Below are 18371 nucleotides of genomic sequence, written 5' to 3' on the forward strand. Positions count from 1 at the left end.
GCCTCAGGTAGGTGCTGGTGCTTGAACTGAGCTTTGAAGGAAGTATTTAGATGGAGTTCAAAAGAGGAAGAAAGAAGGAATATTGATATCAGAGCATACTATAGACCCCTGAGACAGAAAAAAAAAATAATAACTGAGTTCAGGAAGCAGATCATGAGCCTAGTATGAAGTCATCTTCTGGGATTCTCTCTCTCTCTCTCTAAATAGCCAAAAGTTTGGAAACTCATTGACCTTGATTTTAAAAGAAGACTGGTGTGTCTGAAAGATCATTCTATATTTCTCCTTCTCTTCTCAGCTAAATTCCTTGAGAAAGGTGTCAACACTTCCGGCTCTACTTCTCCTTTCATTCACTACTAAACTTTTGAAATCTGGCTTCTGACCTTATCATTTAATCAGAACTACTCTCTCCAAATTTACTAAAAATCTCTTTTATACCTTTTTTCATTCCTCATCCTTCTTGGCCTGTCTGCAGCCTTTGACACTGTTGATCACACCCTTATTTTAGATATTCTTTCTTTCCTGCATTTCTGTGTCTCTGCTCTCTCCTGGGTCTTCTACATGTTTGATAGATCTTTATCCCCTTTGCTAGATTAGGTTTCACCTATTAACTCCTTTTCTTCTCTCTTTTTGCTGTTTCATTTGGTAATCCCCTTAGCTTCCATGGGTTCAATGATCTCTTTGCAGCTGATTCCGTTTTCTCTTCTGAGCTATGGTCTTGAATTACCAGCTACCTTTTAGACTTCTTGAACTGGATGTCCTACAGGCATCTCAAAACTCAGCATGTCCAAACCAGAATTTATCTTTCCCCGTAAAGCCTTCCCCATTCCTTATTTTCCTATCACCATCAAGTGCACCGCCATCTTCCTGTAATCACATTGTCATCCTTGACTTCCTCAGTCATTTGCCTTATATATTAAATCTATTGCCAAGTCTTGTGTAACATCTCTTGAATATGTCCCCTTTTTCTGCTACCATCCTGGTGCAGGCCTCCACTGTCTCACACCTGGACTATTGCAATAACTCTTATTGGTTTTCCGCATCCAGCCTCTCCCCACTTCAATCCATCCTTCACTCAACTGCCAGTGATTTTCCTAAATCACAGGTCTAACCATGCCACACCCCTACTCAATAAAGTTCCAGTAGTATCCTGTTACTTCCAGAGCCAAATGGAAAGTGTTCTGTGTGGCATATAATGCTCTTTACAACTCAGCCCTTTCCTAACTTTCCAGCCTTCTTTATCCTTCACTCCCCTCCATGTATTCAACCATACAGCTATATAGGCCTGTTTGCTACTCCTAGAACAGGGCACCACATCTCCCAACTCTGCCTTTTCATTGGCTGTTCTCTCTCCTATCTTCCCTGTCCTCTTTCAAGATAGTTCAAATTCCATCTTTTGTGGGAGTCTGCTTCTAGCATCTTTACCACTTGTGTCTTCTCTTTGACATTACCTTCCACCCACAATGTGTATCTCTTGCATAGAAATAATTATGTGTGTGTCTTCTCCCCCATTAGAACAAGAGGTCCTTATTCTAAAAGAATAGAACCTTTGCTTATGTATCTCCAGCACTTAGAACAGTGCTTAGTATATATTAAATGTTTTAAAAAATGTAAGTGACCAACAGATTTAGGAGTTGGAAGCAATGAGAGGTATTGAGGATAAATATGGCAGTATGGCATAATTCTGTGAGGATAGTGTCAGGATTTATTGAAGCTGACTAGGACTTCGAAGGATACTATTATTTTTATTGTGTGAAAAAGAATAAAGAACAAAGGTTGCTGCTTCTAGAGGATGGTGTAATGGTAACTAAAGACAGAAAAAAGGATTATTCATCTTTTTCTTTGCTTCCATTTTCTCTGGCAAGGGGAATAATCTTTGGACTGGTAATAAATGAAGAAAAATGGTTGATGGTAGATTGGAAATTGATGCCAAAGATAACTAGTGAGTTTGTAAAATAAATAAGTAAGTAAATAAATAAATACATCATCTTGCTACTCTTAATGAGTTCAAGTCATCAGTTCTAGAAGAAATATATCCCAGTCTACTGAAAGACTAGTGAAATATGATTCTTGAGTCACTACCAATGATCTTTGAAAGACTGGTGTCTTAGGATGGAGAAGATAAATGTCTCAGTTTTCAAAAATGGAAAGAGAGTAGAGTCCATAAACCATAGGTTACTAACATAGACTTCATTTCTTGGCAAAAATTCCACACTATATTAATAGAGAGATGGACATCTAGCAAAGAAAGTGGCTGGATGATAATGGGGCAGCATGTCTCCATCAAGTGCAGTTCTTGCCAGACTAACATTATTTCATTCTTTGACATAATTAGTAGATTGGTTAGTCAGGGAGACGTTATAGATATAGTTTATCTGAATTCAGGAAAGCATTTGAAAAAAGCTTTCATGTTATCTTTGTGAAAAATATGGAGAAATGAGGGCTAGATAATGACAGAGTTAAATGCATTCAGTCACTGACAATTCACTGTAAACTAGGAAGGGCGTGTCCAATAGAATCAACCAGGGATTTGTTGTTGGGTCTGTGCTGTTTATAAATTTCATGCCTGATTCTTGGTTTTGAACACATCACCTTTATGAATGGTGGGCATGATAGCAATTCATTTTTAAAATATCCAGCAGTTGTAATGGATTACAAGTTTGATATGACTCAAAGCCAAGATAGAGCAGGGACCTCCACCCCCCCCCCCCCCCCATACTTTAATCTTAGCCTGCTTTGAAAGGCACTGACTAGGGATGTAAGTGTCCTACTCTACTCTTCCCTGGCCAGACCCCAAATGCAGTATTGTGCCTGTTCTGGGCAATGCATCTTAGGAAAGTTTGATAATCTGAGGAGTGTCAGAGAAGGATGACAAGGATGGCTAAGGACTCTGAGACCAAGACAGATAAGAATTGGTTGAAGAGTTGCATCTGTTTAGCCTGGAGGGGAAAAGACTTGGGGGAGATAATGATTGCATGGATAAATGTCATGTGGAAGGGGGATTAGGCTTGTTCTGCTTGGAACCCAAAGAGGGTGGAAGTTATAAAGAGGCAGAGCTTGGCTTGATGTAAGGAAAAACTTCCTAACAACTGGAGCAATTCAAAAGTTGCTATGAGAGGCAGTGGGCTTCTTCTCTATAAGTACTGGAGCAAAGGCTGGTTGAACCCTTCGCTGTGTTATTTAGAGCCTCATTGGAGTAGGTCTCCCTTCCAGTTATGAGATTCTGTGATTGAGTGGTTAATTCTTACCGAGTCCATTTTACTGACTATCCATTCCCTTCAGTTGCATTAAATATCAGGTATTCTTAAATAAAGGGATTATATGAAGGGGCACTTTAAATTCCTAATGAAGAAGAAAAGGTGAACCCCACAAAGCACAAGGCAAATGATTTTGTTTTCATTAGGATTTTTGTAGTAGAAGAGCACTTTGGAGTCAGAAAACTGGGTTCATCTCCTTGGCTTGCCCTGTGTGGGTAACCAGCTGTGTGACCTTGGGCAAGTCATTTAACTTGTTTTGATCCTAGTTTCCTTATATATAAAATAAGGACTGGACTGAGATGATCTCTAAGTTCCTTTCCAGTGCTAACATTCTATGATGTTATAGCTTGTAGCCATGTAGTGTTCTATGGCATCACCATAGGAAATAGAGATTTGGGTTGGGCACAAGGAAGAACTTCTTGACTCTAAGACCCTAAGAGTTTTTGAGATATGCAAGAAGGTTACAGAGTTGGGGGAGGTAAAGTTACTACTTCACACAGGGAATTCTCTGGCTTTTTTGTGGGTGTATACCAATTTAATTCATTAAGTATTATTTGTCGTCTGCCGGTCTCTGCCAGCTGCCTTCTATTCCTGTGGACTCCCCTGGGCCCCAAGATCAAATTCTAAGCCTGATTCTAGGCAGGTCTGGCAAGTCCCTGCGAATGGCATTTCCTGTCTGCTTTGGTATAGTCTGAGTGACTCAGCTCCATTTGGGAACAGGCAACCTCATTACCCTCTTGCAGACCAATTAAGAAGAGGATCCCTCTCCTCTGAGGAAGAGGGTGGAAGAAGATAGGGCTATCCCTGCCTCAAAGCCTGGGCAATGGGGGAGGGGCAGGCAACCTGGGTATTGGAAGAACACTTCCTCTTCTTCCTTCCATAGGGAATAGTGATTGAGCTATCCTTCCATTAAGTGCTTAAAGGTTCACAGTTAACTCTGTCAGATGGATGTATAGCCCCCAAATACTGACCCATTTTTTATAGGGAGAAACAGAGGCATAGTATTTGATGAAATGGAAAAAAAAACTGGTCAGGATTTAAATCCTTGCCCCAGATTTTCGACTTTTTACATACTCTTAATTTCTGCAACTTACCATTACAAAGTAATGTGAGCAAAAGTAACATTGCAAACAGTCTTATAATTTTCACAGCCCCTTTCTAGCAAGATTGTAATGGATTATGGCATTTTCTTCTCAGCTTCCCTCAGAGATATGAAGAAGTAGGAATTAATTTCACAATCCCATGCCATCTCTGTCCCACTTTTATAGATGGGAAAATTGAATTCTAGACAGATAAAACTGACCTGCCCCTAAATGCCAATGGCACCAGAGCCAGGAGGAAAACTCAGGTCTCCTAATTCCAAATCTCATCTTCTGGCTATCAAATTGTCCTAGTATTTGCTTCCTTCTCAGCATGGCCATGACTGCCCTGGGATGATTTACCCTGGAAACATTCCAGAGCTGCTTGAGCTCCTAGAGTGGTTCAGGAAGCACAAGCTTCATGGAGCTATTTGTGATTTCTTGTCTTTGATGGTCCTTTCAGTCATTCTCAGTACCACATGTTTAACAGGTAAGAAAATCAAGACCTTGCTAACTTTTGGTCAGAAGATGACAGGAGGGACTTAAATTTTCAGCATAGATAATCTTAGCTTTTGGATATCATCCCTGCCTAAAGGCTGCTAGGTGGTGCAGGGATAGGGTGCCCGGAGTCAGGAAGACTCATCTTCGTGAGTTCAAATCTGGCCTCGAGTCCAAACCTTCACTTTGTACATGAGAAACCTAAGACCTGTAGAATTGTATAGGAATAAATGGCAAAGATTCGAGCCCAGGCCTTCTGACTCCAGATTCAGTGGTTCTTTCTCTCAGACCCATTGATCTCCAACGGAGCTATGCTGCATCCCCTTTCCTACACCATCTACCCTCCTTATTAGGTTATTGTTGTTCAGCTGTTCAGTCATATCCAACTCTTCATGACCATGTGGGCCATACTGTCTCTGGGCTTTTTTTAGTGAAGATACTGGAGCAGTTTGCCATTTCCTTCTCCAGGGGATTAAGGCAAACAGATGTTAAGTGACTTGCCCAGAGTTACCAGTTAGTAAATATCTGAAGTCACATCATTTGAACTCAGGTCTTCCTGACTCTAGGCCCAGTGTTCTAACCACAGCACCACCTACCCACCTCATTAGGTATTATTGAAAAGAGATTCCAGGCCTCTTATTCTGTGCTATAGACCCGTGGGCATAATTCCAGGCATTAGTATTTTGCCCAAAGCTCTTTGTGGAAGAAAGCACAGTGAGCTTCTGGGAGCCATTTGTTGTTGTTCAGTCACTTTTCAGTTATATTTGACTCTTCATGATCCCATTTGGCATTTTCTTGGCAAAGACACTGGAATGGTTTGCCATTTCCTTCTCCAACTCATTTCACAGATAAGGAAACTGAGGCAAGCAGGGTTAAGTGACCCAGGATCACTTAGTCTTTATGGTCTCAATTCCAGTCTCTAGAATCAGAATCTCACATTGCTTGGGCTGGGAGGGATTGTGAAAGTTTATCTTGTCTATCTCCTTCCCTTTGGAGAGCCCTTTATTGGACTTGTGGTCATTACTTCCATTCTATAGAGAATGTCTCCATAATTGATCACATCAGTCACTCTTGTTATAGGTCTTAGAATTTCCTCAGTTAGAGGGCCTATCTTTTTTCTGTGTTTAAACATCATATAGGGCAAGGACCACCAGCACTTTCCAGTCTTTACCTCCCTGCCCTCTGAAGAGTAGAATGGGTGGACACATCAGCTGGCCAGAGCAAGAGAAAAATGGGCAAGTGATATGTCACCATTTCAGCATATTATATCTGTTTGTGTATGCACATATATATTATATATATGTGTGTGTATTATATGTATATATGACACACAATATTATATACGTGTATGCACTATATAGGTACATGCACATACATGTATATATCTATGCATATGTATACATGTCTATATGCATGTGTGCATTATGTATTATATGTATATTCACATATGTGCAGGGGTATATGTACATTTACACACATACACATATAGGTGTGTGTATGTATGTGTCAGTGCAGGGTAATTCTATGCCTATAAGCATTTTCAGTGTGTTCTATTATCAGTAATTTCCTTGGAATCCTCCCTCTTGTTTTGAACTCTTCTATAGTTATGGTGACACAGTAGACAGATTGTTGGGCCTGGAGTCAAGAAACCTTTCTTTCTTAGTTCAAATCTAGCCTCAGGCACTTTACCTATGTGGCTCTGAGCAAGTCACTCAACCCTGTTTCCTTCGTTTCCCCATTTGTAAAATGAGCTGGAGAAGGAAATGGCAAACCACTGTACTATCTTTGCCAAGAAAACTCCAAATGAGGTCATGGGGAGTCAGACATAACTGAAAAACAACTGCATAAAATAGTTGTTGTCTCCCTCGATTATAGGGTGAAATTCTTGAGAGCAGGAACTCTCTCCTTTTTTTATTCCAGTGTTTAACATCTATCAAGGGCTTAATAAATTATTTTTCATTCATTCATTCATTGACAAAACACTTTCTTTAAGTAAGCCAAGTGGTTTCCTTCAGCTTTGGTCAAGGGTTATGGAGTACAATAAGAGAATTTTATTCATTTTGTGGATAAGAAAACAGAGAAGGGGAAGAAAGCCTATCTGAGATCACAGGATCATAGTTTAAGAGCTAGAAGTAACTTTATACATCATCCATCTATTCTGACCTCTTTATTTTATATATGAGAGAATTAAGCCTCTGTGTCTTGGAGAGCTTGTCACTTGCCCAAAGTGACACTGGAGAGCTAGCATGTCAGAACCTTGTACCTGGTTTGAGTACATTTTCTCTGACTCACGAATCTGGGACCGAAACTAGCTTACTATTTGACCTCTGACTCTTGGGCACTGTCTATTGCGATGATTGCCTTCTTGGGAAATTTTGCATTTTGATCATTAGGGTGGATGGAAGTTCTCTCCTATCCCGGCTCGTGTGGGTGGATAAAGTGAAGAAGGTTGGATTTTTGGATGGAATTGCCAGGGTATCTGGCACAAATGCCACTTGGGCCTTAAGGGAAGCAATGTCTTTCTCTTGTGACGCAGATTTACGTCCCTCTAGGCCCCATTTGACATCATTGCCATGACTGAGTACTAGTGAGACCGTGATTTGCACTTGGGAGGCAACCAAAGAAACACAGTGTTATATGAGTGAGTTGAGAAGAGAAGGAGGAACAGCTGGCCTGGGGGCCCTCTTTCTGAACTCCCTAGTATTGCAGAGTAGAGCACCTTAACTCTGATCTTGTTACTTGTGGCTTGAGGGGCTCCTCTCTGTTTCCTTTTCTATAAGGCTATTGGTTTTAGCAGGGCATGGGAGGATTTTTTTGTCAGTTCTCACAAGACATTCTGATAATATACATTCTACATTCAGGCCAGAAACTTCTTTGTTTTCATGGAAATGATACAATGCAACCAAAGGCCCTTAATAAAAGGAATGGAGTCATTTGGAACTGATACTTATTTAATAAGGCAGCTAAAAGCTATGAGTAGAGTTGTTTCTTCATTACACAATACTGGATTTCTGTATAAAGAGAAAAGCAATGCAAACAAAATAAACAACACACACACAAACCCAAACAAAGTGATTTCTCCAATTCTTTTTTTTATTAAAAAGACATGGAAATAAACTACCTGCTATAATAAATGATAAAATCATGTTAAAGTTTATTCTATGATCAAAGAACAATGACCATGTTAGGCATGAATTTCTAGGTAGATTTATATTGCATTATTAAATTACCTATTTATTGGCATGCGAGTTACAGTGCTTGTCAGTATTTTTGGAGTTAGAAAACCACATAGCATAATTGGCTGCTGGAGTTGTTATTATATGATCTTTCATATTCTTAAGCCAGACTTGAAATCATTGTTGCAAATGCCACATTAAGTCTGTGCTTTCACAGAATCAGAGAGCATTACAGTTGGAAGGAGCCTCAGACGCCACATATCTAATACTTTTTATTTAAATGATGAAGAAAATGAACCTCAGAGCGGGAAAATAATTTGCCCAAGGTCACATAGTTATTAAGTATAAGAGCCAAGACTGGAACCTGGGTCTTTCAATTCCAAGCCCAGGACTCTCCCTACTCTTTATTCTATAATTTATTCTTGCTCAGTTCATACTTCAGTCTTACCTCAATCAAGGTAGGGTAGGGGGTCATTTTATTGGAGTAGGCATTTTGTTTGACCAAAGAACTGTATAGGAAGGGGAGCTTAAAACTGGGGTAGAATCTTTCCAGAGGATGACAAAGCCTTAAGCCCCAGGCTTCTGGAATTACATACATTCCTGAGGATGAGGAGGTGACTTTGGTGACTTATTACTCATGCATACCTTCTGCTATGATATAGATATTATAATAGGAATTTTTCTGGGCCTTGTGCTTCATAGGCAATACCCCCACTTGAATACAACAGCCTTGGGAGTAGATTTGAACAGAGACCTTGATGTTGGTAATACTGGGGTTCTTAGATGAGTATACTGACTTGTTTCTTTTTTCTTTCTTTGTTTTTAAGCTCCTCTACCAAGAATGGGCACGCTATGGAGTGTTTTATAAGTTTCAACCTATTGACCTCATCAGGTAAGACCTGGACAATGGAAAGTATGGGTGGGGTTAGGCTGTGGCTGTCATAGAAGGTGGAGATGCCCAAACAAATTGACTTTTAGGCAGATTTATTACCCTGCTCTTCATTCCTTTGTCCCCTGTTCTTCCTCAGAATGGTTTGAGTAAAGTTGATGGAGGGATGGATAGAGACTGTAGAGGAGAAGAAATAATATAAATATAACCCTTGTGTCTGAATCACCCCCTTGTCATGAAGAATCTGGGGATACTCAGGAAAACTTCCCTCTTCTCTCTTTCTCTCTCTCTCTTTTTTTTTTTTTCTGTTTTTGCTTTTCGGAGTGCGGGAAGGCAGGGCAATTGGGGTTAAATGACTTGCCCAAGGTCATACAGATAGTAAATGTTAAGTGTCTGAGACTGGATCCCTCTTCTCTTAATTGTTGCCCATACCCAGATAATCTGGGAACTTCAGGATCTGACAAATTTCCAAGGATAGTCACTAGTTCCCCATATATTCATAAAGTTCAAAGTATGAACAATTTTATTTGAAAGTTAATGGGAACAGAAAGATTTTAATCCGACTATGGAAATTAACCATATTCACTAGTGAGCAAACCTCCTGGGGACCTGTATAATCTCTGTCTTATGTAATATTTCCCTAAGATTGGGAAAGCTAGGTGGTGCAGTGAATAGAGAATCGGCCCTGGAGTCAGGAGGACCTGAGTTCAAATCCAGCCTCAGATAGTTAACACTTACTATGTGACCTTGGGCAAGTCACTTAACCCCAATTGCCCTGCCTTTCCCCCTCCAAAAAAGCAAAACAAAACCAAAAACCAAAAAAAAAAATATTGCCCCAAGATTCCAACCATGCCTGCCATTTTGTTATTAATTCTATTCTCTGCCCTGCAAAGTTTTGCCATTCTCTTTAATCTATAACAGATTGTGCTCATTATGCTTTTTCAAAGACAAATTCTCCAGCTATCCTATATGGGACAAAAACATCCAGGTATATTTAAAGCTCAAAAACCCATACTTTTCTTGTTTTTAACTTTTCCTTTGAATTCAGTTCTCACTGTCCTCATTCTTTTTGGAGTCACCCAGCTACCTCCACTGTCCTCGTTTTGCTACAGAAGTTTCTTGGGGCTATATGTAGAAACATGTTCTTTACAGGTGGCATTCTGTCTCCACAGTTTGGTATAAGAGAAAGAGTTCAGGATTTGGAATTAGAGGACCTGAGTTCAAATCCTACCTTTCCTACTTATAACCTGTGTGATCTTGGAAAAGCCTTCTAGTCCCCACCATATCATGCCTGGGGTCTGATCTGACAACATCCATTCTTCTTACCTGTCTCCCTTCTTCCTTTGTCTACTCTGGAATTTCTATAGAGGAATAAGAGAGAATATAAACATCTCAGGATGCTGTTGTATTGTGCTTGTGTAAGAGGGACTAGTCTTTGTATCCACAATGCTTAGTGTTGTTCCTGGCACAGAGTAAGTGCTTGAAAAGCTTCTTGTTGTTGATGATGATGATGATATTAATGATGACAATGCTGCTACTGCTGATGGTTTTTTTTAATTTTATATTTATTTTTACTTTACATCATTCATTTCCGCAAGATTTTGAGTTACAAATTTTCTCCCCATCTTTCCCCTCCCCACCACCCCAAAACAGTGATCCCAATGTATACCCCTCCCCCCAATCTGCTCTCTCCTATATCCTCCCCCATTCCCCTTCTGACTTTCCAGTAGGGCAAGAGGGATCTCCATACCCCAGTGCCTGTATGTCTTATTTCCCAGTTGTATGTAAAAATAATAATAGTAATATTTTTTTAAACATTTGATTTTACAGCTTTGAATTCCAGATTATTTCCCTTCCTTCCTTGTTACCCACCCTTACTGGGAAGATAAGCAATTCAGTATAGGTTGTGCATGTGTAGCTATGCAAAACATTTTCCCTAGTAGATATATTGTAAGACTGACTATATTTTCCCTCCATCCTATCCCATCCTCCACTTGTTCTATTCTCTACTTTGACCCTGTCCCTTTTCAAAAGTGTGTGCTTCTAACTACCCTTCCCTCCAATCTGCCCTCCCCTTCATCATACCCCCTCTCATCCCCTTCCTCCCTACTCTCCTGTAGGGCAAGATACCCAATTTAGTGTGTTTGTCATTCCCTCCCTAAGCCAAATTCAATAAGAGTAAGGTTGACCCATTCCCTTTTGCCTTCCTATTCTTTCCCTCCATTGTAACAGTTATCCCTTGCCTCTTCAATATGAGATAATTTACCCCATTCTGTTTCTCCCCATCTCCTCTCATTATGTTCCTCTCTCACATCTCAATTTTACCTTTTAAATTTCATCCCTTCCTATTCAATTGAGCCTGTACCCTCTGTCTATGTATATCTGTACACATACTCACATATGTATTCATACACACATATACCCTCCTACATACACATATATATGTATGTATACATATATACATTTATATTCCCTTCAACTCTCCTCATACTGTGACAAGTTTCATAAGTTACAATTATTGTTTTTCCATATAGGCATGTAAATAGTTCAACTTTGATAAGTTCCTTATGATTTCTTTTCCCTGTTTACCTTCTCATGCTTCTCTTGCTTTGTATTTAAATGTCAAATTTTCTATTCAACTCTGGTTTTTTCATCAAGAATGCTTGAAAGTGGGGTGGCTAAGTGGCACAGTGAGTAAAGCACTGGCTCTGGAGTCAGGAGGACCCAAGTTTGGTTCTAGCCTCAGTCACTTAACAGCCACACAAAAAAACTAGCCGTGTAACCTTGGGCAAGTTTCTTAACCCCAATTGCCCTCCAAAAGGCAAAAAAAAGCCCAAAAAGAATGCTTGAAAGTCCTCTATTTCATTGAATGACCATATTTTCCTCTGAAACATGATACTCAGTTTTGCTGGGTAGGAGATTCTTGGTTTTAATTCTAGCTCCTTTGAACTCTGGAATATCATATACCAAACCCTTCGATCCCTCAATGTAGAAGCTGCTAGATCCCGTGTTATCCTGATTATGTTTCTATAATATTCAAATTGTTTCTTCTTGGCTGCTTGTAATATTTTCTCCTTAATCTGGAAACTCCAGAACCTGTCTACAACATTCCTAGGAGTTTTCTTTTTGGTATCTTTTTGAAGAGGTCATTGGTGAATTCTTTCAGTTTCTATTTTGCCCTCTGGGTCTAAAATATCAAGGCAATTGTCCTTGAGAATTTCTTGAAGGACGATTTCTAGGTTCTTTTTTTGATCATGGCTTTCAGGTAGTCCAATAATTTTTAAATTCTCTCTCCTGGATCTATTTTCCAGGTCAGTGGTTTTTCCAATGAGATATTTCACATCACCTTCTATTTTTTCATTTGTTTGGATCTGTTTAATAGTATCTTGATTTCTCATAAAGTCATTAGCTTCCATTTTCTCCAATCTAATTCTGAAGGAATGATTCTCTTCAGTGAGCTTTTGAAATTCTTTTTCCATCTGGCAAATTTGGCTTTTTAATGCACTCTTCTCACTGGCTTTTTGGGCCTCTTTTGCCATTTGACTTACCTTGCTCAAGGTTACATGGCTAGTTTTTTTGTGTGGATGTTAAGTGTCTGAGGCTGGAACAGAACTCAGGTCCTCCTGACTCTGGGGCTGGTGCTTTAGTCACTGCACTATCTAGCTGCCCTGAGTTAGTCTATTTTTTAAGGTGTTATTTTCTTCAGTCAGGTTGTTGAGTCTCTTTTCATGATTTTCTTGCATCATTTTCATTTCTCTTCCCAATTTTTCCTTCACTTCTCTTACTTGATTTTCAAAATCCTTCTTGAGCTACTCCATGGCCTCTAACCAGTTCATACTTTTCTTGGAAGCTTTTGGTGCAGGAGTTCTGACTTTGCTGTCTTCCTCCTGTTCCATGCTTTGATCCTTTTTGTCCCCCAAAAAAGAATCTAAAGTTGGATTGCTGTGCTTGCTTTATTTCCTTTGCTTGCTCATGTTGCCATGCAATTACTTGACTTTTGAGCTCTTTGCCACAGTAGAACTCTGCTTCCAGAGGAGAGAGCTTTGTCCCAAATTGCTGGGTTTTTCACAGCTGCCGGAGCTATTAGGTGGGTGCTGTCTCTACAGCCCCCACAAACTCTGGCTCACTGGTCACACACCTTAGTACCACTACAAAAGACTGGGATCTGGATCCAGGCAGGTTAAAGCAAGAGTGATTACCCTCTGAATGGTTGCTTAGCCCCCCTACGATCTGCAGTCTGGGAGCTCTGAAGCAGCCATGTGGAGCCAGCTGCACAGCTGCTGTACCTCCACCACTTCTTGCTCTGGGGCAGAGGCTGGACCACACCTCTGTTCCCCCCCCCCCAGTTCCAACAGAGTTCTACACTGAACTTTCACTTTTTCTTTACCATATATGGGTTGATGTTTCTGGAAACCACCAGAGCTGCTGGCGATCCACTCTCCTCAAGTCCGCAGCAGCTGCTGGTCATAGCCACCCTGAAGCTAAAACTGTGTACTCATGCGGGGCTAGGCTTGGCTCCCAGCATGCTGCGATGGACCCTTCCTGCCAGCCTACCAGGCTTCCTTCAGTGGGAAGTTTGTTTCTCTCTGTTACTTTGTGGGTTCTGCACCTCTAAAATTTATTTAGAGTCATATGTTATAGGAATTTGAGGTGGTTATGGGGAGAGCTCACGGTTTTCCAGCTTCAATGCTGCCATCTTGGCTTCCCCTTGATGATTATGATATTGATGACAATGATGATGATGATGAAAATGATAAAGGAAATATCTGGTAATCAGAATGAGACTCCTTCAGAGGGAGAATGTGATTTATTTTTGTAGATCCCATGGGAGAAGAATGTCTCATTTTTTTCTCTCTTTGGCCCAAAAGGGAAGATGGGAGAGAGGGAATAAGCAATTATTAAGTGTGTTTCAGGCACTGCACTAATCACTTTACAAATAATATCTCCTGTGATCCTCACAACAATCCTGTAAAGTAAACTCTGCCAAGTGAACAGGTCTTCTTGAAATTTTCCCATTATGTGTTTTTGGTGGTCAGTGGAATGATTTTTGTTCTGGCAGCTCCTATAGGGAAAACTCCTGCAGGCAGATTCGTAATAATGTAACCTTGCATCATGCCGTTTTGCAATATGAATATGTCAGAACTTCATCACTGGAAGTCTTCAAGCAGAGACTGGCTGACAATTTGTGGAGAAAATGCCTTCTTAAGCAGGTGTTGGAATAGATGGCAACTAAGGTCACTTTGAAGCCAGAGCCTCTGTCATTCATCAGCCAGACCCCATGTTGGGAAACTCTACATAGGCATGTTGCCTGAGATGCCTATCAGATGGTTTGCAGTAATGATTCAAGCTAGAGACGGAGTCCTGGCTGTAAACTGTCCTGGTCCATGGAACCCATTTCCCCCTATATCCCTGTTTGTCCTAATGTTCTGTTTTTGTGGAATAACAGTGTTGTTAATAATAGTTGGAATAACAGTCATGTCAGTCACATCTGACTCTTTGTGACCCCATTCATCATGTGCCAGTCCCAGAGCTAAGCACTCTACAATTATGATCTCATTTCCTGCTCACAACAACTTTGGGAGGTAGATGAAATTAGTATTCCCATTTTACAGATGGAAGGAAAAAATAAGCATTTGTACAGCTCCTATTCTTTGACAGGCATTGTGCTGAACATTTTACAAATATTATCTAATTTTATCCTCTCAATAACCCTATTATTATTCCCCCTTTACAGATGAGGAAACTGAGGCAAACAGAAATTAGGTGACTTGCCCAGGATCACACAGCTAAATGTCTGAGGAAAGACTTGAACTTAGTGGTGTTCCTTCCTCCAGGCCCAATGTTACATCCATGGTACCACTTAAATGGGCAATTAATGACTTTGGATGGAGTATTCCTATACTCCCTCTTTGGAAAGTACCTGCTGGGGTGGAACAGACAGTAGAGAGAGAGACCTAACTAACCTAGAACTGGAAAAGAAATCTGGTTGGCTTTTGTAGAGCAAATTTTGGGTTGAATCTTTTAGATTTAGGGAGTTATATTCGGTTAACAAGTATGTGATATGTGAACTTTTATTAATAATTTAATAGATTGGGGAGGCTAGGTGGCACAGTGAATAGAGCACCAGCCCTGAAGTCAGGAGGACCTGAGTTCAAATCCAACCGCAAACACTTAACACTTACTAGCCGTGTGACCTTGGGTAAGTCGCTTAACCCCAATTAACCTTCAAAAAATAAAATAAAAATAAAAAATAATTGAATAGATTTTAATAATAATTCAACAAATATTTCTTAAGCCCCTACTATATATAAATAACTATGATGACTCCTGAGGATTGGCAGATGAGAGGAGTTATTCTTATTCAATAGGCAATTAATGCTATTAGGATGAACAAATAAATTTGACCGCACACAGTTTGTTCCTTCGGCTTAAAGATGCTATTTCTATTTCCAGTGACATCTTCACCTTCCTACATCCTGTCATGAACAACCTTCATCCATATATACACACCATGGTGTCCCTTACTTCTACCTAACCCTTCTTCCCCCAAAGTTGGAAGGATGAGATATCAGGAAATGATCTTTCCTTTGCTTCTAAGTCTCTGTCCAGTAACTTCAAGCAAGGCAGGCTAGCTGAATTAGTAAGCTACCCTAAGGGAGAGTCAAGAGGCAGCTTATACCAGGCAAGTTGAACAATCACCACCACCACCAGCACTATATTGACCACCATCTATCCCTTTGGACACTGATGGAGATAGCTCAGGACTCTGGGTCCAAGGGACTTGGGAGTAACAATACCCCACCAGACCACCAAACCTGCTTCCTGCCTAGCTTCTACAGTCATAATTGAAGTAATTGTGGAAGGATAGCTCTCTTCCTCACCACTGCCACCACTGGCAGCTGGGCAAAGGAATCCTGGAACTGTTAGTCACCCAGGACCCTGGTCCACTTTCAATGCTTCCCACAAAGATATTATCCATGGGAAGCAACTCCTATGCAAAACAGACTGATTCATTGCCAACCAACTATCACAGATAGGGCAGGCAAGTCAGGCTAGCTGAAGCAATGGGGAACCCTGGGGGAGAGATAGGAGAAACCATGTACCAGGAAAGTAAACTACCTCCACCACCTTCTCCCCTCCTCTACCTCAAACCTTGATGGAGACAGCCCAGGACCCTAAACAAGGAGTCTTTGGAATAGCAATGGTTTCAGACCAGTGCCCTCAGCCCTCATTCTGGCCAGCAGCCCCTGTAGAGATGCAGACTGCCAGCTGTTTCTGCAGGTGCTGAAGGAGGGCTCTTGATATCAAAATCCTTGGCACTGTCAAATCATTCAGCAACAGAAACTGATAGGATTTTATCATAAGAAATGACATTAAAGAAGAAGCATCAGTATCTGCTTTGCTGCTGTACCCTAAAGAACATGAGATCTTTCCAATGGCTTTGTTTTGAAACCTTCCATGTATATCATCTCACCCATTAAAATGTGAGCTGAGTACAAGGATTGCCTTTTCTATTTGTATCTCCAGCCCTTACCATAGTACCGTGCATAGAGTAAGTGATTAACAAATGCTTTCTCCCTTCCTTCTTCCCTTGGGGAGCCACTTCAAGTGATATCCTGAGGATCAAGCTCTGGGCAGGCTTGCCCATGTTGGTAGCTCCAGCTGCACTTGAACATGACTGTGGCCCTCCCAATGAGGTGACTCGATGTTCAGCTGGTATTAGGTGTAGGAGCCACATCTGTTGCCCAGATCTCATGTGGATTGTTGTTCACAAAAAGAGGTTTATCATCTTATCTTCAGTCTGTATCTCATTTTGCTATATTTCTTGAAGGTGCTGTAATCAGTAAAAGGAGAGGAAAGGATAATACGGAGGAGAGGGGCTAATGCAGGTCTATGTTATACTCTTCATCCATTGGTCATTGGCATTTGTTTTTTTGGGTTACTCACTGAGTGTGGGACTTTGTCTGTGGGAGCGCTATGGTCTGTCTGTCCCTTCAACTGACTTTCTGTCCTTTGGATGTAATTGGGGGAATAGAAGATTATATTCTCCAGTGCTAAAATGTATCTTCCCTACGAGAAGGGGAAAGGGATGGAAATCCATGGGCAAGGCTCCTGATGTAAGCTGGTGCTGCCAACCTCCTAGATTGTTTTCTGAATCACACCAGTCCCTTCTTGGGCTTTGATTTCTAAATGAGGATCCCAGGCGGCCACCCTGTTTTTTTGTTCCCTCTGCCTCCTTCATTTTTAAAAAGCATAATTTTAAAAAGCTACTGACCAATATAGCCGTTCCCTTTCCCTAAGGGAGATGCAGGTGACTGGATTCAGTTTGTACTTTTTTTTTTTTGGCCACTGAAGGCAGTCACCTGCAGGTGAAGAATTTACTTTGGACTGCTGTGGACCCTTTTGTTTCTCTAGGACAGAAAGCTTGGAAGACTCTGTGTCTAGACGTGGGTCCACCCAGCTAAAGCTGTAGCCTTTAGCCATCTGTAACCCCCACCCCTTGCCTCACATTAGCTCTCACAGTCTTTGTGTATTTTGTAGATCTAAGGGCCAGAGACCAAGTAGGGAAGGATACGTCAGGCTTCTGAAATTATGACTTTGGGGGAAGGAGAGCTGTTGGGTTGGGTGGAAGTAGAAGATATTATGGTATGTGCATGGGGGAAAGGCTTATTTGTCAAGGTTCATGAGACTATCTCTGAACCTTAGTTACTTCTAGAATGAAATAAGTATTTGCAGTAGGGCAATAGGAGAAGAAGGGAGTGGGAAGGTAGGGGATGGCAGAGAGGAGTGTCAGCGGAGAAACAAGCAGAATCAGAGAAATTTAGTAAAGAAGAAAGCATAGGGCCTAGAGAGCTCATGAGGGCAAAGAAAGAGGGACCTCCTAAAGGCAGGAGAGGGAAGGGGAGATGCTGTGAGAGCAGGAACACGAAGGAGCACATGAAAAGGATGGCTGAAAAACTTAGTAAAGGCACCCAAAGATATATTCGGAAGAAGTTTGGGAGGTCCTGATTTCCATGAATTACAGGATCTATGCCACTTTAAAAAAAGTCTTTTGTACTATAAACAAAAGCTGAAGGAAGTCTGAATGGAATTAAAAAAATATATTTCTAATGTTCCCTAGAAAGAAAGATTCTCTCCCAACTACTCCATACATTAAGTAATAGTGTGCCTCATTTGGAATGAGATGTCTTGGTGGTGAGAACCCCTCCTGTCATTTATTTAGCCACACAACTTTCCAGCTGTCAAATTCTGTAACTTTCATTCTGTCCCTCCTAAGTTGATGCTGGAATGGGTGATTTACCTCCTAACCCTTTCTCCTGACCTTGCCTTTCCCTATCATTTCCTGCCAGATACCCAGCTATGGAGGGAACAAGTCAGGTCAGGGATCAAAGTGGCCCAGAATTGTATCTCCAGGTCTCCAATCAGTCAATAAGCATTTGTTCATTTTCTACTATGTTCCCGTCACTGGGCATCC

At 40.9% G+C, this 18371-nt stretch overlaps 1 protein-coding gene across 1 annotated transcript in view; it reads left to right on the forward strand.

Annotated features, from left to right (window-relative positions):
- Positions 1-18371, forward strand: part of ANO2 (anoctamin 2) — a 573391-nt gene that overhangs the window by 222810 nt on the left and 332210 nt on the right. Inside the window, exon 11 of the mRNA XM_069106084.1 lies at positions 8835-8899. Coding sequence (XP_068962185.1) covers positions 8835-8899 — 65 coding nt within the window. The remainder of the gene's footprint in view (positions 1-8834; positions 8900-18371) is intronic.

Source organism: Petaurus breviceps, unplaced genomic scaffold (genome assembly GCF_028583685.1).
Source record: "Petaurus breviceps papuanus isolate PSGF00001 unplaced genomic scaffold, PetGlider_PUasm1.0 78, whole genome shotgun sequence".
NCBI classification, from domain to species: Eukaryota; Metazoa; Chordata; class Mammalia; order Diprotodontia; family Petauridae; genus Petaurus; species Petaurus breviceps.